The sequence below is a fragment of the Lutjanus erythropterus genome, chromosome 22, assembly GCF_056507025.1.
Source record: "Lutjanus erythropterus isolate fLutEry1 chromosome 22, fLutEry1.hap2, whole genome shotgun sequence".
NCBI classification, from domain to species: Eukaryota; Metazoa; Chordata; class Actinopteri; order Lutjaniformes; family Lutjanidae; genus Lutjanus; species Lutjanus erythropterus.
Window position 1 is genome coordinate 10,830,504 of NC_139338.1, and position 27,966 is coordinate 10,858,469.

Sequence of the window (27,966 nt, forward strand, 5' to 3'; positions counted from 1 at the left end):
AAGAACAGCCTAGAGAACCCTCTGAACCATCGAGGCTCTGACATACTGAAAAAGCATGCAAGGCAACACTGCTGATATGATGGATGTTCCTGCAGTGTCTAATGGTCTCACACAGCGTTAACGCTGTCGGCTGTCGCTCGCCAAAGAGGTTTGTCTCTTCGGTGGGACTCTGTGGCTCAGAGGCAGAGCGGGTCTTCCGCTAATTGTAAGATCAGTAGTTTGAACCCCGGCTCCTTTAAGTGTCCTTGGGCAAGAAATTGAACCCCAAATTGCTCCTGAAGGCCAGTGGTGTGGGCGTGTGTGTGCAAATGAGCATTAGAAACTCCTCCTGATGAGGTGGTTGGCATCTTGCATGGCGGCCTGAGTCTGTGTGTGAATGTTGACATGTGCTGTAAAACACTTTGAGTAGTCAGAAGAATAGAAATGCAGTCACTTTACCATTTTGATCACAACAATATGAAATATAATGGTTAATTAAGCACAGAAACAAGTGTTCCATACAAACTTTAGTACTTCTTTTCAAGACATATTTCTTTCTTCTTTTTGTGAACAACTTTTTATCAGTTTGTGACAAAAAAGAGAATGTGTGCACATTACATGCACCAATACATAGATGCCCACACACCTTTTATTTATTTCTGAGTACAAGAAATTACATTTCTCGTATGATAAACCCAAATGTCTGCAATATTGCAGGAGCTACTGGACCACAGAAATAATAAACAGCTTATATACTCATTCGTTTCTACCTTTATCTGCATAATGTAATGTAGTGTTTGTGCTGACAGGATTATTCACAATGAGCTTAGACACTGTGTGCATCCAAACACACTCATATATGCAGCCTTTTATTGTCTACCATCGCCTTAGGAACGGTGATTAAATAAATGTTTTTGACAGAAGTGTATCATAGTGGTGGTCTGGATTAAATTCCTCTGAGGCCACTCAAATGAAAAATATATTCACTCTATTTTGTAAGGCACTATTGAAAATATCATTCATTTAGTTGCAGTTCGAATGAAAAATGTATGAAGCTGTTTCAAACTACAAAGTCGTAATATCTTTGTGTTTAGTATTTTTTTATATTTCCTTGAAATATAACTTTGGATGTATGACTTTGCTATTTGGTTTTCCTTTGGATAATTGATCAACAGCCTGGTTTTCCATAAGGAACATCTGCAGCTGCTACAAGAGATTCTGAAGAAATATAGCTGATTGTTGAGTCTCGTTCCCAGCTTGTCAAATACAGATGTTTTGGGTTGGTGCTGGTGACTTGGGCCAAGTCCTCAACCCAAAATGTCAGTATCAACTCTCTTTCTTCAGAATTTCTTGTAGCAGTTTTAATCAAAGTCAATACTTTGACACATTTCAGTCGAGATTCTTCTACTTCTACACCGCAGCATAGTGGAACCACTACTGAATGAAGCCTGTAACTGCAGTCTTATCTAGATGATGCATTCAGGGCTATACTTCACTGGCTTTTGGTCTGATAAGTAACATTATTTTCTGGTTGTGTGGCTTGTATGTCGTTCAGTAGTTTACTAAGAGATGAAGCAGACGTTTTCTTCAGCAAGTCGGTTACATTTCTCTGCTTTTATTTTGGCACCGCAGCAACAAGTGTCATCCTGCCCCTAAAGACACATCTTTTGTCTTTAAAGTTGTTTTAATATGTCTATCATTGTAATTGCTCTTCCTCCACCTATGTAGTATGAACGTGGTATGTGATTTTATGTTTGTTTTGTGGCTCTTTAGAAAGCGGAGAAAATAAACAGGAGATGAAACTGCACTAAGATAACTCATCTAAAATACTGGCAGCAGTTTGCTTTTGACCGGAGGCAGGACTTTATGTTTCTGCTCTATGAAACTCTTGTGAATGTGAAGACATTTAGGAAAGAGACAGGCAAGCACTGCTTTCATACGCTCAGTGTGAGCATGTAGAATATGACTTCAAATTAACTGTTGGTAGTGGCTCGAGTTAATATATCCGACTGACAGTCTGGAGGCTTTTAGAGCACAGCAAGGCGACAAAGAACTGACAACTTTGCTGATGCAAAATAATACAAAGCTTGAATGTAGCATATAAAGATGATGAGTAGATTAGTGTCCTCCTGCTTCTCTCTAGCTCAGGGTGGATTTTCTGCATGAAAGAGGGTCAAGACCACTGGAACTAGGACTATTGATTCTGTGATGGACAGCAGTCTCCGAGGGAAGCTGTATTTATGGCTGATAGAACTGCAATTCTAAACATCTATCTTATTTTGAAAGGGTGCTATTTTTGTATCATTTGATTTTTTTCATTTAGGTATTTTTAGGCAACACTTTCCAAAATATTTTTCAAAATTACTATACTTTGGCACACATTTTTGTGGAAAAGTGAATTTAATTTTAAACCTACTACTTAAAGTAAGTATTCCATCATTATTCATTTCTTATTGGAAATTAGAACTAAAGAAGGAAACAAGAATTTTGTAGTTCAGCTGCTCTGCAGTGCTCAGACTGAAAGGTCTCTAGGTTACATTAGAAGTTAATTAGAATTAATTCATTCAAAATGTGCCAACTGAAGTCTCTGTGTTCATTTTAATTAGTACCAAGTAAAATGTTTCTTTCCATGAAACATCTTGGAAGTTATTAGAAGATTAAAAAAAAAAAAACATGAAGTAAAGTATTTTCATTTCTCATTTCCTTTTAAAATCCACGTGCCTTCTGATTATCTGTGTTTCCGTCCCTTTAAAGTTATTTTGCATCGCTGAAAGCACAGGGTTTACACTACATCTCCACATGAGAAAACAAATGATCATGTCTTTGTGTCCATCTCCTGTGTTGATCGCCACTGTGTTGTGAAAAAGGCACAAAGAAGCAGACAACAGGGTTTAGTTTAGCTTAGCTAGCAGACAGCAGCATTGATCTGAAGTTTAGTCCAATAAGCTTATTAGGGGAGTTGAGTCCCACCATGCCTTATCAGTGGGGGACTCAGGACACTCACAGTGGACTGAACGTACAGTACAAACACATATAAACACACACACACTCACACACTGAGTCGGTCTCTCTGCAGCCTGCGAGTAGAGATAAGGATGAGCTCAAGCTGGCAAACAATAGAGAACTGTGTCTATCTGCTCATAGGTGCTTTGTGCACACACACACACACACACACACACGCAGGCCATAAGATTAACGAGTGAAATCATTGTCAATTTCCTGTCACATCATCAAAGCTCAGAGTGACGGGTTGTTTCCTACTGAGATGTGTCACAACACTGACTTAATAAGACAAATGCCCATAAACTCACGTAAACACACGCGCAGCTCGGCACGTACCGTTTTCTCCTGAGGAGAAAGTGTTGCGCCAACCAGGAGCCACATTCATCCCCAGAGTGTCCCGTCACTATCAGCCAGCCTCCCTCCCACTCCTTAAATGTAACGTCTTCTGTCCTCTAATGTGCATCTGGCTCTCTAAGCGGCTCTAATGCACATTAACGATGGTTTGTGTTTCCACCTCTGCTCATACTGACAGATGGGGACGATGGAAAAGTGCAGTCTTGGCTGAGGTTTTGAATTAGATACCACTTGTCACAGAAAACTGTCTAAGCTGTAAAGCAATTGCAGCACTGTAAAAAAAAGAAAAGTGGAGAAAATTTTAACAAAGTAAAGCAACCAGCCTTTTTGATTTTACTCAAATAAGGACTATTTTTTGTGTCAACTCGGTTTAAGAAGTTCACTCAAAGTGTTGTTTTAAATTTGTCAAACTTAACAGTGTTATTCAGATCTATGCATGTACTTTAGTTTACTCAAAATGCCATTTTATGTTTGTCAAACTAAACATTGCTAATCAGATTTACGCATGCAGTGCTGTTGATCTGTGTTTTAAATCTATAAGAACATTTCCAGTTCATTTAATGTAAGAATTCAAGTTTTCTGTCAGGATCTATCCATCTAAGTACATGAATAGATCTGAATAGTAATGGTAAGTTTGACAAACTTAAGATGGCACATCTTCACAACGACAAATTAGCCCTTAGTTGTGTCAAGTCGGCAGAGCTTCGCAGCAGGTTGCTTTACTTTTTAACAGTGAGTAAGTCAAATTAAATTCATGTCTGGTCACAAACTTCTGATAGCACATTATATTATTCTTCCAGATTTGATGCATCTCTATTTCCTACTGTCAAAAAGCTAAACGTAACGGTTCGAGAGGGTACATTATTTTGTCGCTCTGACCGTATTTATTTTCTGTCAGGTTCTGAGACGTCTTCACACCGTCTTCTTTTCCCATTGCACGCTCCCTCCTCCTTTATCTCCAGCAGAGAGCCTTTTGCTCTGTATATATTAATTCAGTCTCTGTTCTGTTATCCTTTAGCCTCACCCCTTTCGTGCGCTATGTATCGCTCTCCAGCCTTTGTCGTAGAGAAATGACCCTCCTATTGAAGATAGAGTGATAGCACAGAGTGTGTCTGCGTCTCGCGGACTGTTTTCTTTTCCATTTCCTTGTAAGCTATAATGGGATGCAGAAATAGATGTATTTGGAGATGAGGAGAGCACATTACCGGAGGCAAATACAGTGACAGACAGACAATGTGTTGGAATAGAGATAAGCTGCAGAATGGATCTGCTTCTCCTAATGGCTTCATGACAACAATGGCAAAAGAAGTGCCAGACACGACATCTATGTATATTTTATGATTTCAGTATAAGTATAGAAGATAGCATTTTAGCACTTTGAATATTATTATCGTGAGTCAGTTCAGTTGTACTCAGGAGAAAAAACTTTTTTCTTTTATTGTGTCATCTTTCACCTCTAACATATGTTGCAAATGCACATTACAATACCTCAAGAAATATCAAAACTAGATGCATATCAGGAGAAACATCAATGGACTTGTTTTTTTTTTCAGGAAAAGAAAACAAATAGATTCTTTCTTTTTTTTTTTTTTAAATCTGATCCTCATCTTGTGCCTCTCTCAACAGAACAATCAAGGTGGAGGTGTACGACTGGGACCGAGATGGCAGGTAATTCCTCTTTTATTTGCCCAGTTCCATTGTTATTTTTGTTGTTTAACTATCATACAACCCTTTAAATGGAGAAAAGCATGACTACAGTTGATCTGGCGATCCAGTAATGCCTTTGTTTGAACTGATCTTGATGCGTGGTTGGCCAAGTTCTGTTTTCACATGGTTCTACACCTTTGCTGTTTGTCGCTTTTCTGCAGAAGTATAAACAAAGCTTTAAGCTTTGTTCAGGCAGACCACAGCACTGACAGTCACCTCATTAATTTGAACGAAGCCACTGTGTTTTAGGCGTGGGCGATACCACAAATGTCTGATCCAATGCCAGGTAATACCAGAGCCAGACTCGCAGACATCAAAACAGATTCCAGTGCATCTTAGCAGCTAATGTGCTATTATCTAAGTAAGAGCCATGTGCCAAAAAACATTAAGCAAAACATTTTTGACTATTTTGTATTAATTACTTTAAATCAGGTGTATGTTTTTTAATTATAAATATCAAAGAGAAGGGATAGATAAGGTAAGTGTTATGTTCCCATAAGGAAATAATGAAAGATAAAATACATGACAAACAAACATACAGGTAGACAAAATAGAGGGAACTAAACATACAAGCACGAGAAAACTAGAGTCAATATATTGTCCTTACAGATTGTTTTTCAAGGATTTAGCCGTACTGCGCCAGGCACTTAATGTGTACTCACTGGCACCATTAATTTGAGCTGTTGAGAGCTGTAAGAACATGACATCTAAAAAGGAGAGGATCTCAGCCCCCGCTGTCAGTCCGGTAATGCTTTTTGAGTTTGAAAAAAATTTGTTTTAACAAAGTACATTTAGTTGCAGGACATGTTTCATCAGGTCAAACTGTATCATTTGGATGCAACATTGTTCTAAACCTGTCTGACAAGAGGACAGTCTGAAAACATGAAGAAACCTGCCCTGAACCTGAAGAATCACTGATCATTTTAATGTGATGGATAACAAATATATTTACTTTTAGATTGGGAATCGATAGTACGGTAGAATTACTTTGTTGATGCAAGAGAGGGCTCCAGCAGAAAAGATGGTGTCATCGGGCAAAAACCTTAGTGAGAATGTGAAATCATCTGGCTGTCCTGTGCTGGATAATCAAATATGTGCAAGTCCACATTCATGGTAGATTTTGTGATGTGAAAGCCAGATTTATAAGGATAAAATGAATGGTACTGTGATAACTTTTAGGGAAAGGACCAGGAGGAAAAACCACTTTATTTATCAAGGCACACAGATAATAATCTTAATGTTAACACGACAATGAAAATAAATAAGGAATGACTGATCTCACCTTGATACACAAAACAACACAGTCAGTGTTTTAAACAGACTCTTTATAATCTCCTGTTCTGTTTGTTAAGATGATTTCTGTGCTGTTATTGAGTTTGGTTATTGAATCAACAGGTTGTTGATATGAATCTGATATGAAATGATAACCTCAGCTCTTGTAAACACTAATAAACATGCAACAATACATTTTGTTATTACTTCTTATCTTGATTACATTATCATTCAGCACATGCGCACGGCTAATCTAATTCAAGTCACACATAATTAACACTAGTGTGTGTTTCCAGTAGGTAAAGGAGGCTGGGTGCAGCACCGTCACAGATTGACTCCTTAATGATGAGTCTGGATTCTGGCTGCTGACAGTCAGACAGAAAGAAAGAGGAGTGACATTTGTCAAGCTGTAGTTGAACAGGGAGTCATTTCTCTATTCTTTATACTCTGAAATCTATTCAGTGTCACTATCAGTCTGATGGGAAACAATCTGGGGGAACACGGTGACATTTCGGTGTGATGTTTTTCAATGCGTGGGACTAAGAAATTTACTTCTTTAACTTTAACTAAGCTTCATTGTTGGTATGAACTATTGTCTGTGTGCATCAAAGTATTTTGGAGACTTCTTTTCTCACATTTCATTCTCAAAACAACCTCATGATTGTTGCTCTCACTTCTAGTAACAAGTCTTTTCTGGTCACACATGACAAGACTTAAATAATTAAATAGAATATATCATCAAACACTGCCATTTTTTAAAATATATTCCCTTTGTTCTTTTTCTGTCTTGCTCGCTTCTCTCTGCAGTCATGACTTTATCGGAGAGTTCAGCACCAGCTACAGAGAGCTGTCCAGAGGGCAGAGCCAGTTCAATGTCTATGAGGTGAGTGGCTGTGTGTGAGCTCGCATGCACATGAGTGATACTGTGCTCAATTTAGCAAGGTCCGTGTGAGGTCAGGGGGTCACTCACACACACAGTGCATGGACTATGATTACCAGTAGGTTTCTATCTGAATATTTAACCTGCTCAAGTGTTTTCGTTTGAAATCCTCCTCTCCCATGTGGTGGGGAAAAATACCCTATAAGACTAAAGCTTTAGAGGTTGTGAACTGAAAGAAAGCCTTATTAATAGCCTTTAAAGGTGGAAATGTGCTACTTTAGCTTGAGGCAATCAGAGCGAAAGCGGATGAAAACATTATGGATCATGTCCGTGTGTCTTTGATAATGTCGCTGTTCATAAGAACAGACACAAACCAGATGCTTGTGTATGAGACTTCAGAGCAGCAGAGCTAATGTTGTTGTTCACACATGAGGTTGGATTTGGGAAATTGTGTTGTCACTGATATTAATAAAAATGTATGTAGCCAACTGCATGACCAGTACAAAATGAGAGGGTGGGTTTTGCCCAACATTACCCACAATGCCACTCAGCCAAAAACAGTTTGGTTTAATGAAGTTGGTCACTTGTAGCGGCTAATGTAGCCTACTGCTGCTGGTGTCAAACAGAGATGAGAAGTGAGCTACAGAGCTCTGGTAAATTCCATGTTACCCAAAATCATTTTTTCATTTTTAAACTTGTCGTCTTCAGCTGGAAAATGATGCTCACTCAAGTGACATCACTTGAGGCAATTAATCAGATTTCACACAGCTCTCTCTGTACTTCTCTGCAGTAATAACTAATAATAAACTGTATTTGTATAGAACCTTTCATACACGAACTGCAGCCCAAAATGCTTTACAACAAAGAAATTACATGCAAGTGCTTCACATAAAAAGACAGAATGTAATGAATGCAATGCATATAAAAACAGGAATAGAATACCATAATTAATGTAAAATAAAATGAAAGGTAAAATCAACTTTCTTGTTACATATACAATTATATATGGTACAATTTACAGTCACATTCAGGCAGTGCAGCGCCTGGGGACCAAACCCAGTTCAAAGTCAGTGACTGCATGTTTTTGAGTATAGTATAGTAGTGTTTTCAAGTATCTTAAGCCATGTTCATGCTTAACTAGTATTACCTGGAAATCTCCAGTAATTTCTTATAATTCTCGAGGTTGTCTGTGATCTTCTGCCAGGTCAATAATTTGTTTAGCAAAATTTGATCAAAAAATTACCATGTCACCATGTCTCTTTAAAAAGTTTGGAAAATATGCTAAAATGTGTGGAAAATCAGGCTAAAAATGTGTCTTTCATATATTATTATTTAAATATTCTCCCCTATCATCTAACATAATACACTGTGTTATTTTGTGTGGAGAATAATCAATGATTAAGATGACATATTAAGACTCAAAGTATAGTATATATAGTTTAGTATAGTATATAAATAGTGGATTTTAAGATTTTGGTTGAAGCAGTTGAGGTTTTAAAAAAGTATGCAGAATTTTGAAATCAAAATGGCACAAGGACCATCTATATCCCTCTGTGCATATTTTCTCTCCCTTACTTACTACACGCGCACACACACACACACACACACACACACACACACACACACACACACACACACACACACACACACACACACACACACACACACACACTGACAGTTCTGATGGATCACTGGCTTACCTTCTCCCAGGAAGAGTCAACACTTCTTGATTAGCAGGGTACCACATAGAGAAGAGAGCACACAGGGGACTGTCATTTTAAACAGCTCCTGTTTGCCTAATAGTGCTCAAATGTGCACGCACACAAAGGTGCACACACAGTCACACTGACAAGAATATGAGGAACTGCAGACGGATAGAAACGCACAGATGAAGTCATTTTGTGATTCCCTGACCCTAGGTTTTCCTCAGCTTAAAGCTGACAGTTAAAGAGAAGATGGCTTTAAATTGCTATAGGGCCTCTGTGTGTTTGTGTCAGTGTGTGTGTGTTTGTGTTACAGCCACATTTCAATCACTGCAGCTCACCTCCAGAGGCAGACACGTCCTTGTGTGTACCGATTGCAATGTGAACCAAGGAGAAATGCATAAATCCACACATTTGTATGTTGTTTCCCTGAGGCCCTCTCTTTCTGTTTAACCTTGGCCCACTTTAATTAGACTATAAAGCTCTGATTTAAAAGCGGTGTCTGGGATTCAAAAGGAGTTTCAGGTCTGTTTCTGACTGGTCTTCACACGTCACAGGAGCAACTGTATGTTTTAATGATCTTGATTTGCAACACGAGAGATGAAATGAATCCAGGCCCACAGCTGGAAAAGTGTATCTCTTTAATCTGTTCACAAAATCACCTCAGGCAATAAACAAAGCTGGTTTGGATGCACAGGAATCTTAATTTATCCAAGCGAGGTTGACTTTGCACTCACATAAAGACAAACCACCTGGGTAAGAGCCACAATCCACCTCTGGATTTAGCTGCTGCCCCTCTGGACAACTTGCTCTTTAAGTGCATCACTCAAAAGCATGTTCATGGTGGTTGCTGGATTAGGGAACAGAGTATTTGAGGATAGAGAGTGAGAGGGAGGTGTACAGTTACAACACATATAATAAAATTTTGGTTTCATTTCCCCCTCACATTATTATTGTAAAGTTAGTCATTGTTTGGCTTTTATTAAATCTGAAGCAGATTCCATTTTCCTTAACAGTACTGGTACTGTACATTTTGGGAAATGACTTAAGTGACTTAAGTATCTGATATTCAATGTATTGAAAGTAATTTTCTGGTGATAAATATATTTCGGTATCAAATATAAAAGTAAAAAGCAGTTATACATATACAGCATAAGCATATATGTACGTATATGTTTTATTTTGGTGAAGAAGACAAACCTTTTAATCAAAATGTTAGAACATACATGGTTTGAAGCGGAAAGGAAGGGTATGAAAAATTGTAATCTAAAATGTAACTAGTAACTAAAGCTGTCAGACACATGTAGTGGAGTAAAAAGTATATTTGCATTTGATATGTAGTGGTGTAGAAGTATGAAGTAACATAAAACAGAAATCTCAAGTGATGTACAATTACTAAGAATTTGTACTTAAGTACAGTACTTGAGTAAATGTACTCAGTTAAATTCCACCTCTGTGTGTTAACATGTGTGTAACTAGTGATGTATGTGGAGCTGCTGCAGGTGCAAACATTTATTTCAGGAATTGATAAGAGGATAAAAAATCATGCCCCTCACAGTAGATATAATCAATATTTTTTTCTGTGTGATAAACACAGAAAATTACCTCCTGACTCTGCGTTTCCTCTCGGCTCTTTGGAGCTTTTTTTTACAGTATTTCAGCTCATTGTTTTGGTGTCTGGCTAGTTCACTCTCATGGCTCTCATCACCATCATTTTGAAGCAGTTGGCAGCCGTTAACAGCGAAAAAGCACCTAAAAACACACTTGAAACTGTCAGTCACCAAAGGGTTTACAAAGTTGGCAGCTATGGTAAACATTGTGAAGCATTTTGCAGCTGAACAGCCAGATATTTTCTTCAGGAGTTGGAGGAGACCTGTTAATAGGTTTGTTAAGAAGTCATATCAACTTAAAGGTGATAATATATAATGTATATATTTAATACTGTCTCTTTTAGGTGGTAAATCCAAAGAAGAAAGGGAAGAAGAAAAAATACCTCAACTCTGGAACGGTGAGGAAATGTTTATCAAAACTGATGCTGATCATTCTTTTCCTTGATACATAGAGATGCAAAGGCTCCTACAGTTGATCCAGATGGTACCTGTTTCATATTAATCAGTGTTTTGTTTTGTAACTGAGCAGGTTGTTGTATTTATTTATTGAGTGAGAAAAAAATACACACCTGAAAGTCATTATCACTGACACACAGTTGATTGTGACCCAATCGCTTACAGGTAACGCTGTTGTCCTTCCTGGTCGACATTGAAGTCACCTTTCTGGACTACATCAAAGGAGGGTAAGTCAATGACCATGCATTCATTGAACTCACAGTGAGAGATGGGGGTTGTAGTCCTTTAATGAGAAGTGACGTGCTGTGTGTGCCGGTGTCCCAGTCTTGATAACAACCCCATCATGACTCCGTGTCTGCAATATGCCAAAGATAATGATCCCTCAGTGTGAGTGAATCAGATGGAAAAGTGTACATTAGCATGTGAGAGAAGGACGGTGAAAGGTGGAGGCAGAGAGACTGACAGATGGGCCGACCTGAAGTCAAGTACACAGGGCTCGGGCTCTCAAGTGTGTGTGTCTGTGTCCTTGTGTGTAATCTTGTATTGTGTTTCAGCACTCGCCCATGCCATGTGCCGCCGTACGTGCTCGTGTGTGTGTGCGTCTGTGTGTGTGTGTGTGCTTGTGCACACATGTTGCTCAGGAGGGTTGACTGTGTGCAACCAGGCATGGCGCGAATCCTCGCCTACACACTCTGCCTTCATTAGACTCACAGAGGGGGAGACTGTCAAGGGAGAGAAAAGGCAGTGAGTGTGTCTGTGTGTGTGTGCGTGTGCACAACTTTCGGGGAAAAAAATCTCCATTTTAGTGCTTGCATTTCTCTGTTCCTGCTGCCCTTGTAGTTGTGTTTTTCAGTGGTTACAGAAAGTCAGCTGGCCTTCAAAGGATTTTTAAGAAGTAATGTTTTTGCCTGATTTTGAGGGAGAAACCTCCAAAAGAGTAAAACAGGGTGGCAGCGTGTCCTTGTAATGGCTTAATAATACATAAAAAGCCATTAAAAATGTTAAATAGTCTTATATCACCAAATAGCATACTGAGTTAGCAGCTAGCTGGTCAACATAGTGTAACATTTTGTGGATAAAGAGCCAGATATTTCTGCCAGGAGTTGGTGGAGACCAAAACAGAGCTAAAAGGAATGTGAATATTGAAATTGCACTCACGGTATTAACTAGGCAATGGTTTGCCAAAAAGGCTAAGGGTGATAATGCATCTGTGTGTTTCCATAGTACCTAAAGTCTTAAAGTGGCTTTAATTCACATTTCTCAGGTGCCACACAGGTGCCTGCTATTCGTGTTTGCACACTTAATCCCCTGGTGACCACCCTAGCGTCAATCTGGACGGCATGGAGGAGCTGGTCACTTAGCTAACCTGCAAACACTCCAGTTTCTGTGGGTCTGATTTCTACTCTGCAACACTTCCGTTTAGCCATTAATCTCCAGTATTGAACAAAAGATGAGCTATAAACAGTGGGGCAATCATCTATTCAGTCCACAAAAACAAAAAAGTTGAGAGAACTCAAAATTTCAAGGCAACTTACTTTTGTTTTTGCCAGATTTTTGAGTTTTGAGCCCGCTCAAAGTTTTGAAGTTTTGCCAATTAATAATATTGAAGACAGTTTAAACAACTATTAATATTGTTGAGATAATTTACCTTTCTTTGTTCACCAACCATTTCATTTTCAACCTCTGAAATAATGACTAATCAAGTTCAGGGGATTCTGAAACTTTATTTGTGTTGTAAAACTGGCCTTTTAATTAAACACTGGCATTAAAGTCTAACATTTAACCTGCTGATAGACACACTATTTAAGCTTGTTCCCTTCAGCAAATTCACAAAAGGACAACACAATCTATTTTCCAAGCAGTTTCTTTTTTGTTCCCTTGCTCTTGCTTATTTCAGGGGGATTTCAGGTAACATACAGCTTAAGAGTAGAAGGCTTGAACGACGGACGAAAATTGCTTGAGCCAGTGAGAGGATTATCCAAGAATCCAACACTTGCTGACTTCTCTTTACACCACAAATAATTTAAAGGGCTTTGCATGCAAAAGCCTGCTTTAGACCTTGATATATTGCTTGGTTGGGTGTTGATGTTTTTCCAGATACATCTAGATCTCCATTCACACACAAACACATTGATTTAATCAAACTATTTGCAGTATGTCTTCTACTTTATCTCTCGGTGAGCAAGCCACAGAGAATCATCACCTGATTTCTCCATAGCGCTGCAGAGCTTTCTAACTTCTTTCCACTTCCACTGGTTTTGGTTTTCTGTTCACTTTACACCACCTGCCCATCACCAAACAGCAGACAGCAAAGAAAGGTAGCGACTATATGGTGAAGATTGTGGAGCATTTAGCAGCTACAAAGGGTTACTGCAACTGTGACTAACCAAGCCTTAATTAAATATGAAAGGAAAAGTGTGATATCCTCTGAAGTATTATTGGAATTCAATGGAAGTATGGTTCCCGTACGTGCTACTGTAGCATGTGTTTCTGCACAGCCCATGGCATAAATTTCATGAAAACATTAATTCACTTACAGAAACACAGCTGCAACTCCATACGGCCCTCACCTACAAGACCCTCAATATGTCCTCTCTGCTCTAAAGCTGATCTGAGTCACCTCCACCTGTTATCAAACACACACACAGAAAGATAATAAAAAGTATAACAGTATAATGCCTATATATATGTGACTATGCAGTATGGTTATGTATTGAGGAGTATTCATCTGTCTTTAATATAATTCAAAGACATTTAAAATGTGGTAAACTTAGTGAAATTAAGTTACTAAACTACATCCTGACTGACAGCAAACATTAAAAGGATAGTTCAGATTATTTGATGTGTGGTGATATGAGGTACTTATCCATAGTCAGTGTATTATAGACAGTACACACCCCCAAAGTAGAGTACCAGCTTGGAAACTAAGCAATGAACTGTTGCTTGAAATGAATGAAAGTCTGCCTCAATGTCAGTTCAGGTATACGCAGTATATGTAGAATATTTTCACTGTTTTATCTTGCTGTTTAGACACCCAAATATTGCTCTCTTCTAACCAACCAGACTCCTTTTGCAAAAACAGTCATTTTACTCACAGAACACGGGAGTCGCTGGTCGAATACTGCCTTTATCTGTTCATTTGTTTATGTCATTGTGTGACTTCACTGAATCCCAGCTAATGTTTTAAAATGTCGAAGTCACACAATAACACGAACAAACTAACTGATCAAGGCAGTGGTAGATCAGCAACTTCTGTGTTCTGTGAGAATTAATTACTGCTTTTGCAAATGGAGTTTGGGTGGTTTGGAGAGAGTGATATTTGGCTTATATAATGGCAATGAAAAGACTGACTGCAAGGTAACGCTTTGAAAATATTTTAAATAACTGTACGCTTATTAACTGACAGATTTTTTTTTTTAAGTGGCTAAAATACATTTTACTGCTGCTACTCTGCTTTGCTTCCTACACTGGTACTCCTGCTGCTTCTCCAAGCTGGGGGCATGTGGACCCACGTTTAATGTAGGTAATGTTAGAAGACTGGATGGAAAAAAGCTAAAAAAAAGCTGTATCTAGTTTTTTGGTTTGTAAAATACAGGAGAACAATGTTTGGGCCTCCCAGGTTGTTGTTTTTGAACCGCAGCTTCTGTCACACTCATTTATAAGGCAGTGAAAAAACTGCTGTGTGACTAGGAGCAGCGATCAATATGCTATTGATTCAAAGGGCATTAGGAATGCACTTTGTGTGTGCAGGATTAAGATATTAGTCAGAGCTACTGTATATGTTTAAGGAGATCGGAATGAAGCAGAACGTGGCGTGACAGGAAGGCTGTCATGTTTGTATATTGATGCATGTTATAGTCATGTGCTAAGTGTGATCAATTTTCAGTCGAGCTTGTTAGAACGACAGCATGTGTGAGAGCTGGCTTTGAAATGCATGTGTCTATTTATTTTCGCCACGTGTGTTGGCATATGTTTCCTCGCTTTGTCGCTGCTAATGGAGAATTCCCATCTTCGAGTCTCCCTACACACACACACACACAAACAAACACACAGCACGTTCTCAGCAGCTCTGTCCGTCAGCGAGCACTCTGAAACTCTCAGGAAGAAGCTGTGTTTTTCCTTTTTTTTTTTTTTTTTGGCGGTGCTTTGGGAGTGTGAGCTGGGTGCTGTAACACGCTTGTGTGGCTAAATGAAGTGCCAAGTGCTGTCTCACTGTTTGAAACCTAAATGGACTGTAATGGTCCGGTTGCACTTACTCCAATTGCATAATGGGCAGACTGTGTACTTGTGCGCAGACACACTAATGCATGCGCTCACACACAAGAACGTAAGCACACCCATGTGTACACATACAACTAAACACCATCTTACACTGTAAAAAATCATGCAGGGTTTCCCAAAGAGCCCCACAGTGGATGCACATGAGACCACGGACTCAGAATTTGGGAGGAATTTGTCTTCAGAAATCCCCTTTTAATATATGTATATATATGTTATATATATATTTAATTTTTGGGTTTGTAATAAAGTCTTCATAGTCAATGAAACAAAACTATGATCACAATAAGTTGCAATCAACATGTTCAACAATGCAATTTAGTCTTGTTATATTCAAGAGAAAACTCAGCAGCTCATGGCAAAAAAAAAGATTGATAAATAGCACTACAGGTAAGAGGGAAAATATGTATTTTTGATTTGGGGGTGAACTGTTCCTTCAAATTTGTTTGCAGTGCTCGTCAGTATGACTGGGGAGTTCATATCTTGAGCATATTGAACATGTTGTCGAAAGTAGAACTTAATTAATATCAAGTTTATGTGCCAACAGTCTTTTCTGTGTTTTAAATCATACAAAATTACCTCAACTTGTTTTTAAAGTGAAAACAAATACTGTTTTTGTTTTGTTTTTCAGTGTAGGTGCTTTCCCAATTTTGCATTTCCCTGAAATCATATCTCAGTGTTGTTAGACTGTGAACTCAGGTATTTTGTCAGTTTGTCAGTCAGCTCGTTACGTTTCCTGGTATTTCTCCTCAGCTCTCTGCCTCACTCCTCTCTTATCTTCCTGATTGACAGCCCTTTTTGCAGCTTCAACCCAATCAGCTAATTGTTCATTTGGACCTAATTAGGAACATGATCTGCTGGCAGCATTAGCATAAATGACTGATTTGAGAAGCCTCCGTCTCAATCCAGAGCATCGCTGCTCTTATTCTTTTCACTCCTTGTGATAAAGCAATTGTACCACCCATGGCTTTCAACAAAGAGGCCTCTATTCATGAGCACAAGGATAAAAATGAGGAATTGTTGGCTATATCTTTCATTTTGAGATGAGCCTTTGAAGGCAGTCCTGTCACTCACAGTGACAGATATTGTGTCCCCTTGTTTTGGTTTGTGAATTGAGTATTGAAACCAGAATAGAAGCAGGAGGGAACTCTGCTTGTATTGAAATCTTTCTGAGAGGTTATCATTAGATGGAGGAGCAGACACTCAAATCAAGAGAAAAAGTATCTCTGAAAGGAACCCAGACATTTTATTTGGTGGGTTATACAGCAAATTAAGTACTGCAAATATCAACATTTAGGCTAATTTGACTTAATGCAGGTATGGGCTGTTTATTTCTCCTCTCCTCTCTTCCTCCTCCTCCTCCTTCTCCTCCTCCTGTAGCCAGATGGATACTGTCCCAACCAGCAACATCTGTTTGCATATCATCAGGAGAGGTCACTTCGCACAACCTCTGATGCCGTTTTTAGGCCACTCAGTGCACTCATGCATACATTTCCCTCTGGCACTTAAATATAAGAGGAAAGGAGACTTCTTGTGAACACTGTCAAACGCTTTTCATCTTAAAGTGATAGTTTAGTTTTTTTGAGGTAGGTGGGGTTGTATGAGGTACTTATCTATAGTCAGTGTGTTGCCCACAGGTAGGACCAGTGTGGGAAACTAAGCAGTGTGCTGCTGTAGACAGGGTCATATGTAGTCAAATAAAAAGCCTACCTAAAAAAATCAATATCAATTTAAGCGTACAATATATTTAGAATATTTTAACCTTGCCTTCAGGCAGCCTTTTCTAATAGGAAGCATATATTACATAAGTTGTTGAATCCAAGTCACACAATAATGCAAATTAACTAACAGATTGAGGCAGTGATGGAGCAGCAGCTCCTGTTTTTTGTGATGTAAAATTACTGTTTTTACCAAAAGAGTCTGGTTGGGTTGGAGAGAGAGATATTGGACTCATACAACAGCAATTTCTCATCAGAAAATGCTGTCTGATTCAAGGTAAAGCTGTGAAGATATTCTAAACATTATGCTTAAATTGATTTTTAGGTAATACACATACCATGGATCATTACTTCATGCGACCCTACTTCAAAAAACGTGAACTGCCCCTTTAAGGTTTTAAGGGTATGAGCCTGTTGAGACTCGCTGTCAGGATTATGATGGAGGTTTTCATTCTTTTCCCGAAATGCTGTTATCAGTAGTTGTAAAAATGAAAATGACTTGAGAACTGGTCTGGACTCATTTGGTCAGAGTATGATTTTCCTAAATTTTAAGGAATAAAAGGTTAGTGGTGACTATCGGCCCCACAGCTGCCAGAATTTATAACTGCTCAAGATCTCTTAAGACAGTTTGTGTTAACAATGGAATATTTTCTCAAGTGAAATGTGACCTGGTGGCTTTTAGATTTTGCCAACTTACTGTGGATCAGTTATGGACTGTTTAGAATTAAAATAATTAAAGGCCTTATGTGAAAAATTTTGACTAGTGGTCACATCGAATAAGATCCTGCTGCTACAGTGAATTTAAAGAATAACTTAACACCCTCTGAAAGTCTTGTTTTCTGCTGACCTCCAGTGGTTTAACTTCTCCCCTTTGCTGCAGTGATGTACAGGTGTACTCCAGGACACTGTGACATCACTGTTCAATAAGTTTATAGATGCTACAAAGCACATTATTGACCACATCATGACTATCAGTGAAGCTGGTTGTAGTCAGAAGAGGTAAAACAAGAAAGATTAGATTAGATTAGATTAAATTAGATTAAAAGTTGTTAGAATTATGATTGTGGAAGAGGTTGCAATAGAATTAAGCATTTTGCTGTTTCACTGTTGTTTTCAGATTATAGGAAAATACAGAAGGAACAGTAAACAGTATTATTTGTATGTTTTCTTAGGGTTTAGGTTCAACTGTGTGTCTGCATCTGGCTTTAGTCTTGTATAAATGCATATTAGTGTTAAGTTTGACCTCAAAACACTGTCACTAATTGTTTTTAGGTAAAATTGGGCTAAATGTTTTCCATCATATTTCCTTTTCCACTAGTGAAAGTTGCATAAGGGTTGCCTTTAGTATTTCACCAGAGGTGTGGAAGAGATAACGGTTTTACAGTCGAGAAATGAGAAGCTTTGAAGATTTAGGAGAGACATTAGCATCCAGCCTGCTCAGTCTGCAGGAAATCTTATTTGAATGTAGTGCATGACCTCCTCATCAGCCTGCGCCCTGCTGTGCGGTATTTTGTCATATTGGTTCCTAGCTGAGTCACTGTGGGTTTTAACAGCGGGGGAAGATCAGTGAGTGACAGAAAAGCAGCTGGTAAAGGGGCACCCCCCTCCGTCCAAAACACATTGTCACATACTGTGCAGACTACACACAGAGGCAACGTCCACGATGTTCAAAATGGACAGACACGTTCCTCTAACTCGGTCCTCGGTTAAATAAAAGTATTGTGTGAAAGGTATAGTCACGATCACACAATACATTACGAACACAGAGACACTCCTGCTATATAAGACGTAGAGAGAGAAGCACCAGGAAGTAGACTGTGAAGTGGACAGTTGCAAAAGTAAAAGTGAACAGTGTGCAGTTAAAACAAGGCACTTAGCCAACTAAGTGGAGCTGCCCAGCGGTGCTGCTGGGAAAGGGTGCGCCTGCCTTCTGTAACCATTTCATGTCCAAACAGAATTTAGCACAACAGATCAGAAGGCCAGAGATTAGACAGAGATTAAACGACCAATGTGGAGGATTTAGTGGCAGTGAGCTTGCAGATTACAAACACCATACGGTTGGACCTTTAAAATGAAATAATTAACTTTGGGAATGTTAATGATTAATCATTGTTACGAATTTAACAGATAAAAACTAAGTAATTGCACCTCATTTGACTTTGTTTTGTCTGACAGAGCCATTTGTTAAATAAAGAAACTTAAAATGGGAAAAAAAAAGAAGAAAACAATACTGAAAAAAAATTAAGAAATGTGTGTTTGTGTTTTATAAATTATCTCACTCCCAAAAAGATAACCTAGTTCACATTAATTTCTTCTGTTTTTTTTTTTTAAATTAACTTTAAATAGAAAGTACTCCTACCAGGGTGCTGGAGTCTATGTAATGTCACACTAAATGCTGTGTAATATTCATGTTATTTGTGTTCATTTGAATGGGCAGGATAACTTGTATCTATGGTTACTAACAAAAATTTAGATCAATTTGATAGTGTTTTACACTACAGCAGACAGCAAACCTGAACCCCACCATACTTTTGAAATTTCCAACTGTGACATCAGAAATAGACTTCCCATCATCATAATGCATGAAGATGGAGGTGAAGAGTTTGTCTGTTTGTCACTGTAACACAAACTCCAGTCTGTCAATCATACAGTTTCTTGACTCTCAGGGGTGATCTACGTCCATGTTCATCTTTTCTTAGATGCAAAATGATCTGTTTAGTTCACCATTCACAAAAAACATTAGCGCATTCAATGAACACGCTCTTCCAGCATTTTCATTCACAACACTAATTTTTAGTCAGGCCAGATAAAGTGGACTTTAGTGCAGCTAATATGCAGTGTTTAATCTGGCTGAAGCCAGATATTTAATGCTCACCAAGAGGTGGATTGCAGCCATTTAACACTGGCCAATAAAAAAACAGGGGTTAGTGAAGTTTCTTTGTATCTTCAGGCGACAGAATGATAAGGTTTGGTGTTTAAGGCAGACTAAGCTCACATCTCACCTCCCTCTGCTGAAGCAGAACCATGTGATGTTGTGGTTTAGACCACTGCCTCAGAAAATTCCTTATCATACCTGCCAGAAGAACATTTTGCTGCCTGCCTCAGATGCTCTGCTGCAGATCTGCTTTTATTGCTCAGGTGGTTTTGTGTCTCTGTGTTTAGTACAGTATTGTGCTACACTTAAGTAACAACACTGAGGTATGACATCATGAATTTATCTAGTCAGTGCCGCTAGAGGCCCAGGATGGTGTTATCAGTCGACTTCATTTTACTGTCTTACTCTGTTTTAGCATCCTTCATGATGCCCATGTTGTTTAGCAAGTGTTTTATGTTGTATTGTCTTTAAACCGTTTTCATCCACTTTGAAAATATTTTTCTTTTCTAATTCACCACTTTTAACAATGTAATGTATTTTTATAGTAATAGAAGGGACATATTAATTTGTTAATTTCATTCATGTTTGACAATGTTTTACAAACAACAAGCAATAAAATTGGTTTGATCATACAAATATATATAAAGTAGTGCTGCAACTAACAATTATCAATTCATCTGTCCATTATTTTCATGATTAATCACTTATTTCACTGATAACATCAATCGATTAATCGTTAAGTCATTCAAAAGAAAAATTGCCAAAAACTTGTGTAATGCTCCTCACAGTTACCCAGATCCAAAGTGTTGTCTTTAAATTGCTCCTTTTGTTGAACCAACAGTCCAAAATCCAAAGACTCCTTGTTTACCTTCATGAATGACAAAGAAAAGCACCAAATCCTCACATTTAAGAAGCTGGAACCAGCAAATGTTTGACAGTTTTGCTTGAAAAATGACAATCCATTATCAAAATTGTTGGCAATTAATTTTCTTTCGATCAGTTCATCAACTAACGATTGCAGCTTTAATATAAAGTAATAAAAAAAACACAAGAAAGGACTGTAACAAGGTGGAAGATTTGGAAATAAAATAATTAAAAGAAAAACTGGGCAGTTGAATGACGTCCAGAAACATTAATCACCAGGGAAAACTCTGAGAGCCAATAAACTGTCTCACTCTGATTCTTGTGTGATTAATGCAGAGGACAGAGTTGACCTTTCGGAGAATGTCTTGTGTTCTGATGTGGACATTAATATTCTGTCTGTTTGGTGTCAAAATGACGGTGTCAGACACTAGGGGTGATGTTCACTCCGTAAGGCAAGAAACTCTGAGTCTGATTTTCAAGGTGTCGTGTTAATAAGGGTGAATTTTACAGCCTCGTAAAACAAAGCAATAACAGTCAAACTGCAGAGGTTTGATCAATACCAATGACTCAACACTTGTGAGTCATTTTTAAAAAGCATTCAGCCAGTATCGTCCATTTTGGAGCCCCTTGTGTTGTTGTAAATTCCTGCTTTTGTCACACTCTACTGTACATGTGTGAGTCTTATTACCGATGTGATGTGAACATAGTTGTTTTCCTGCGCTGACGCTGCAGCGTGACATGTGTAATCAGGCTGCTCCCCTCCTTTTCATCTCGTCTCTTGTCTTTTGTCATTTTCTATCATCCGCCCCCCAATTCACCTCAGCTGTCCCTTCACGCTCGCGCAATTTGGAGTTCCTCTCTCAAACTTTGTGTGCGTGCGTGACAGAGAGAGATTGGGTGGGAGAGAAAGAGGGCATGCATAATTTAGGCTGCTCGGCCGAAGCGTGCCTGTGCCAGCGTGGGGAGCTGGACCAGAATTCACTCCGATCTCCTCTCTCTGCTCTCGTGTCCTTGCAGCTGTCCCTTAGAAAAGCTAATTTACTGGACTTTTCTTCATGTTTTCATTAAGATGAGGAAATGAACCACCTTATTAAGCAATGTATAATTCAGCCTTTGTCACTGTTGGAACATTTTATCAACTTTTATAAACTAAGAGCAGCTTTGACTGATGATAATGACGTTGAACGTTATCTGGCAGTGTTGAAAAGTTTTACTGTGTAACTCTTAAAAGGTTGGAGATTTTTTTTTTCAATAATAGAGGCACCGGGCAATTCTTTGGCTGAAACTTGTGAAAATGACCAAAACTGGAGTTTATGTTTGATATGAAACTTGGCAGGAAAAGATGCAAATTTTACAACATAAAAGAGAAAAGTCTCAAAGTAAGCCTACAAACTCATCACAAAGCTAAAGTAGTTAAGCTCACTGTTCGACGGGGTTACTGAAACTCAGTTAAACAGCAACTTTTCAAGTTGGTGCAGTTGTAGGTACAAGATGTGCTCAGCCTGCCAGATGTGCTCGGGGTCCTGCGTTCACAGATGACAGATGTGACAGACTCATTATGATTGGCTCTCAGTCAGAAAGTACGGATGCTCTGTACAAACAAACAGAACTCATGGCACATAACTTATTTAAATCAAGTGGAGGATGTTTTAAGTTAGATTAGCTAACCTAAGCTAATAAACAAAGATTCTTTAGATTCTTGGTGATTACGAAGGATTTTTCCAACAATACACATATGTTATGTAAAAACTGCTTTTCCTGCTCAAATGTAAATGCATCTGTCTGCTTGAATTTGAACATTAAGTTAAATTCTCTCAACTCTTCCTAACTGTGATGTGATTAGCAAAACTACGAGGTCTATTTTGTACATCTGAAAAGCAGAACACTGGCCAACTGTATGCTACATCCCACAAATAAACAAAATGTAAAGAAATTTAAAATATTCTTACACCTATATCCCGTATTCAACAGAAAAACACTGTACACCCTGAATTAAATTTTCTCTCTTTTACCGCACTAAGTCTAGCTTAATTGCCCTGCTAACTTATCACAAAACGCACCAAACAAAACTCACAAAACAGTCTGGGTTAGTCTTTCCACTGTTCCTACAATCACCAACTCTGGTTTGGTTGAAAAAAAAAGGCTTAAATCACCCCAATAAAGATGAAAATATTCTGGCTCAGCAGTCTGTTTTCCTCCCACTTGTTCTCTGGCTCTCTGGGTGCATACTGTGCCACTGATTTAAAGATTGTCTTTAGGCAGTGTCTCTTGCACGTTCTTTGGAGGCAGACCATTAAATGAGCAAAAAAAAAAGAGAGAGATCGCTCTCGCTAGCTTGATAAATGTTGGCAGAAAAACAATACCGTGCATGACCAAGACTGACTCCTCTTCAGTGGCTAAAAACCTCGACACAAGCCCAGTGATAACTGTGCTTTATGAGCTTACCAACCATGACAAACAGCAGGGACACGGCTATGACTACGCTATGACACTCCACCACAGTGGAGCTTGTAGTAGCCAAGCCACAACACAGCTACCCACACAGTGACTCTCCCAAAGGGACTTAAATGAGCCTTGTGTCTGTCAAAGCTCTATGAGACTCCCTGTCTTTCCAGCAGAGACACAGAAAGCCTGACAGTAGCAATAGTTAACTCTGTCTCTCAGCTCTACGTTGCAGTCCACACTAAGAGTCAGTCAGTCTCCCATAGCTACAACACCTCCTACAGTCATTCCTCCCTCGCTCCTCTGTTGAAAGTTTTTGAATATGCTTTGAGAGACGATTCTAGTTACCCTTTAAGAGCAGTGCGACTGCCCAAAGTACCCAATTTTTCAAGTTGCAGCTCTGCTTATATCTGTATGCTAACATGAAAGGGCAGCTCCACACCCCAGGGCTTTTAGGTTTCCTGTTTTGAAAACCCCAAACACGTGGGCTGATGACAAAACGCCTCATGAACTTTTTCCTACCCCCTGTCCTCCCTTTCGTTCTGTCCCCTCTGGGCAGCGCAGTGCCTGCACTTCACATGGCCTGCAGAGGTGACAAAGACGATGAGCTACTGGCTGTTTGACTATCTGAACACAGGAGATGTGTGCAAGCTGGACAGGGAGGCTTTTGTCTGTGTTTGTGTTTGTGTGTGGCAGTGGATGAGGATTGGTGTGAAAATCTCTGACAGGCTGACAGAGCGCTTAACCACATCCTGTTCCTGCAGGTTAACAAGTAAGGAAATGTTATGATGGAGGGAGACGTGCCACTCTCCCATGCTGGATGCGGTGGTGTGTTGTTTATCTCTGTCTTTTTTCATCTCTCTTTGATAAGGCTTCTCTTTTATCATCTCTATCTGTCACGTGGTGCACATGAATAATGTGTTTCTTATCATCATCCAGAACAGCTTAATGCGCACAGGCTGCTATCTAAACATCTCTGGAAATATTCAAAATGTGGAATACTGTCTATCAAGATACACAATGTATTCTCTAATATGATATCCACATTCTCTTATCCAGTGGCTTTACTAGTCTCTTCTGAGTTGTTTTCCTGTGGCTCCAGACTGAAATATCTCAATAACTGCTAGATGACGACAGTGAGTGTTAGAGAGGATAATTATTAGTGACTTTAGAGAAGCCCTGATTTTTCCTGTAGCGCTATCAGATGGTACAAATGTTCCATTGTCCAGTTAAATATCTCAACATGTACAGGCACTAGACCTCAAAACACAAAATTTAGTACTGATATTCATTGTTCCGACATGATGATCACTAAATAACAAATCAGAATCTGCTGACTGTTTCTCTTGTGCCACCATCATTTTAAATGAAAGGATGCATTTCAGTGAAATTTCGCACACACGTTCATTTTTCCCTCAGGATGAATTGTAAGAACTTCCCCTGACTTTTCATCTAGTTTATGACCAAATGCCTGCAGAACTCTTCCCATCAGCCTTAGCTGTGCTTTGTGTCAAGTGCCATAGCAAATGTTAGCATGCTAACATGCTAAACTAACATTATGTCAGTTAAACATGAGCTTGCTAGGCAGTGTTGTCATTGTGAGATAGCATGCTCCTTCCATGCATCTAGTTTTAAACCGTTTGGAGCATTTTGAGTTCCAGCTCCAGGTTGTGCTTTCTGTAACACACCCTGTTAATGGTGCATCTTTGATCACAATGGTTCAGCTCAAAACTGGTGGAAACAGGGGCTAGTTGACTGGAACCAGAGTTCCAAGAATCCTGAATGGAACCAACTCTTGCAATGCAGTAGTGACAATAGCAACAACATTACAGACAATGGTAGACAGTGATCAAGGTAGCTCAATGATCAAGGTAGCTCGCCAATAACACTTCAATTTAAATCTAAGTAAGGTTTCACTTTGCTAGGCAACATATATTTTTGATTCAGTTCATTGTTGGCACGTGTTACCATAGTTACTCATATCCAACCAGCAAGGAAGCTCTCAGGAAGTCATGTGATACGCGCTGACCAGCGTGTCCGAAAATATTCATACCACTGTTTATTTATACAAACTATGTTGAACGGTAGTACATGTTTTGGATATGTAGTGCATAGTGTTTGATTTTGTACGCAAATATGAGTTCCATGATGAATGCTGTTTACAATACAATAAAATCAAATTGTCAGTTTGTCTTGAAGTCTAATTTACGTTTGTAAAATTTCACCACCTGTCCATCAGAGTGTCCCTGGGTGCACCTTGTAGTGGACCAGAGTCACAGTTGAGTGTGGCTGAATTTTGGAAGCAAAGTCATGGCGGCACATGCTTCTTTTATAAGTGTAGTTGTTTAGGAGACCGTATCGTGTTCTCCATTCAAACACAACAACCTTCCTCTGAGCAGTGCAATGTCTGGATGTTTGGAGTGAAAGCCCAGAAACTTACTTTCTCCTCATCACCGTCGCAGCTAAAGGGCAGGAGGAAGTCTGTTTGTACTCTCAAACATTGATCACGCTAACCTGATTATGTCTGCAGTTCATTTCTTCTGATTGATTCTCATTGGCTCACAGGTGTGTGTGTGTGTGTGTGTGTGTGTGTGTGTGTGTGTGTGTGTGTGTGTGTGTGTGTGTGTGTGTGTGTGCGTGACTGTGTGTGACAGAGCAACAAAGAGTGGAAAATGGTTGTTGATTAACGAATTATCTCTCTGCTTTTGTCTTCTCAGGACTCAGATTAACTTCACCGTGGCCATTGATTTCACAGCTTCCAATGGTGAGTTAACACACACACACACACACACTTTGCATGCGCGCACACACATTCACAAAGGGAGCAGCACAAGTGTGCTGAATGCCTCGGGAGCATTTATTCAAATACATGCAGATGGGGAATCAAGTGTTTCCTAATAGCCCTCTCCATCACACCTGGCAACTAAAGCTGAGTGCAGAAACATGCTATGATGGCCCTGATTAAGGACTGTGTTATCCATCTACCCTTGAGCTTGGCGCTAATAGGACAGGCAGCAGCGGCAATAAAGCCAAACCCAATGTGTTGATGTCGGAGGTTGAGGTGTTCTCGATCTTGTCCGGCTGTCAGTAAAATCTCAATTGAGAAAGATGGCTAGTAGAGTTCTGCAGTTTATTTAAAATGCAGCTTGAATACCAATAAAAAAAAACTCATGTGCAGAAAAAAAAAGAAAAATGTTTCACATTAATATTGCATTAACGTAATTAGCAGCCAATTCAATAACTTGATGCAGAAAATCACTAATAGAACCACTAGAGAACAATTTGTTGCTTGTTCGTGGAATCACAGGCTGCTCTATTTGAAAAACATCAGTTAAAGTTCAAGTGGCTTTTCAAGTAGGGATCATGGTTCCCATTAAGCCCACGCAGCCTCTGACAATTCATTTACAACACAGATGGGTATTTAATTACCTCATTATCTTTTTTTTCTCTTAGTTAAAGGGTTATTTACAAAAACAATACTCTTGACTTTTTAAATTTCACAATTTTTGATTTAATCACTTTACAAGTTTAAGGTTTAATTGTGTCTAATTGAACCTATCGGGCAAATTTTGACTCCGTAGTTTCCCACAGATCATAATTTATACCAAAGATGAATCCTATTCTCACAAACATTTCCAAAACCATAAAAAACATCAAACATCCACAACGCATAGAAAGTATTCACATTTTAAAAGCTAAAATCTGAGAATCTGGACTTTTTTTTCTGCGATTAATTGATTATCAAAATGGAGATGACGATAATTTAATAGTTAACAATTAATCAATTCACTGGCTAATTGTTGCAGCTCTAATGCATGGATATATGGCAAGTCAACCACAATGTACCTCTGGTGCAGAAAGAAGCAATAACAAAAACTGAACAGTTAAAGGAGAAACTTTAACTCTTGAGTGTGTATATTTGCAGCAACAGGCTTAACTTTACAATAACAGACAATTTGACAGTTATTAACAGCTGATCAACCTACAATGTAGGACCCGTCGTCATTTGTTATTGTCAAATTACGATGTTGCACCCGTCTTGTGCTCCTGCAGTGTTCCTGCAGCCTGCCTGAGTTTCCTTGAGTTCGGGGAGGAAGGGGCAGGCGGAAAGAACTCGCTAGAACAATAGAATAGACAGTTAAATAGGATTTCAACCTATTTAATATGAAATCTTTGGGTCCAAATCACTATATGCACTGCAATACTCACTTTTGGCTGTGCAGTTATTACATATTGTGTCTGTAAATGAGGTCAAGATAGTAAAAGAAATAGTCAATTTAAAACAACAAATAAATTGTACAACCGACCACCTAACTTTCAAAGCATGAAAGCGTCACTTTGTTTCTGTGACCACATCACGTCTTCCATTGTCCTAGCTCATTATCATACCCACAGAGTTTCCTCTGACTGTGTGCGTTTCCTTTTTCACAAACAGGTAACCCCGCCCAGCCCACCTCACTCCACTACATGAGCCCCTACCAGCTGAATGCCTACGCCATGGCCCTGAAGGCAGTAGGAGAAATCATCCAGGACTACGACAGCGATAAGATGTTTCCCGCGCTGGGCTTTGGAGCCAAGCTGCCACCGGATGGACGGATCTCTCACGAGTTTGCCTTGGTAGGAACAACAGGGGTTGGGACCAGGATCGAGGGCGGGTAAAACACGGAGGTGCTCCCTGCATGGAGTTTTTTAACCACCCACCCAAACTGACCCAAACTTTAACTATAACACTTACCAATCAAAGCCAGCGGCATTTTTGAACTCGCCCTCATATTATTCATGAAAACTCACTGTAGAAAACGAATGCACACAGGGGAAGCACCTG

General features: G+C 39.1%; 1 protein-coding gene across 1 annotated transcript in view; it reads left to right on the forward strand.

Moving 5' to 3' along the window:
• LOC146306671 (copine-8) overlaps positions 1-27,966 on the forward strand; it is a 113,961-nt gene that overhangs the window by 69,670 nt on the left and 16,325 nt on the right. Inside the window, exons 10-15 of the mRNA XM_084710832.1 lie at positions 4,963-5,004; positions 7,123-7,198; positions 10,853-10,906; positions 11,130-11,191; positions 25,859-25,905; positions 27,577-27,758. Of these exons, the coding sequence (XP_084566958.1) occupies positions 4,963-5,004; positions 7,123-7,198; positions 10,853-10,906; positions 11,130-11,191; positions 25,859-25,905; positions 27,577-27,758 (463 nt within the window). The remainder of the gene's footprint in view (positions 1-4,962; positions 5,005-7,122; positions 7,199-10,852; positions 10,907-11,129; positions 11,192-25,858; positions 25,906-27,576; positions 27,759-27,966) is intronic.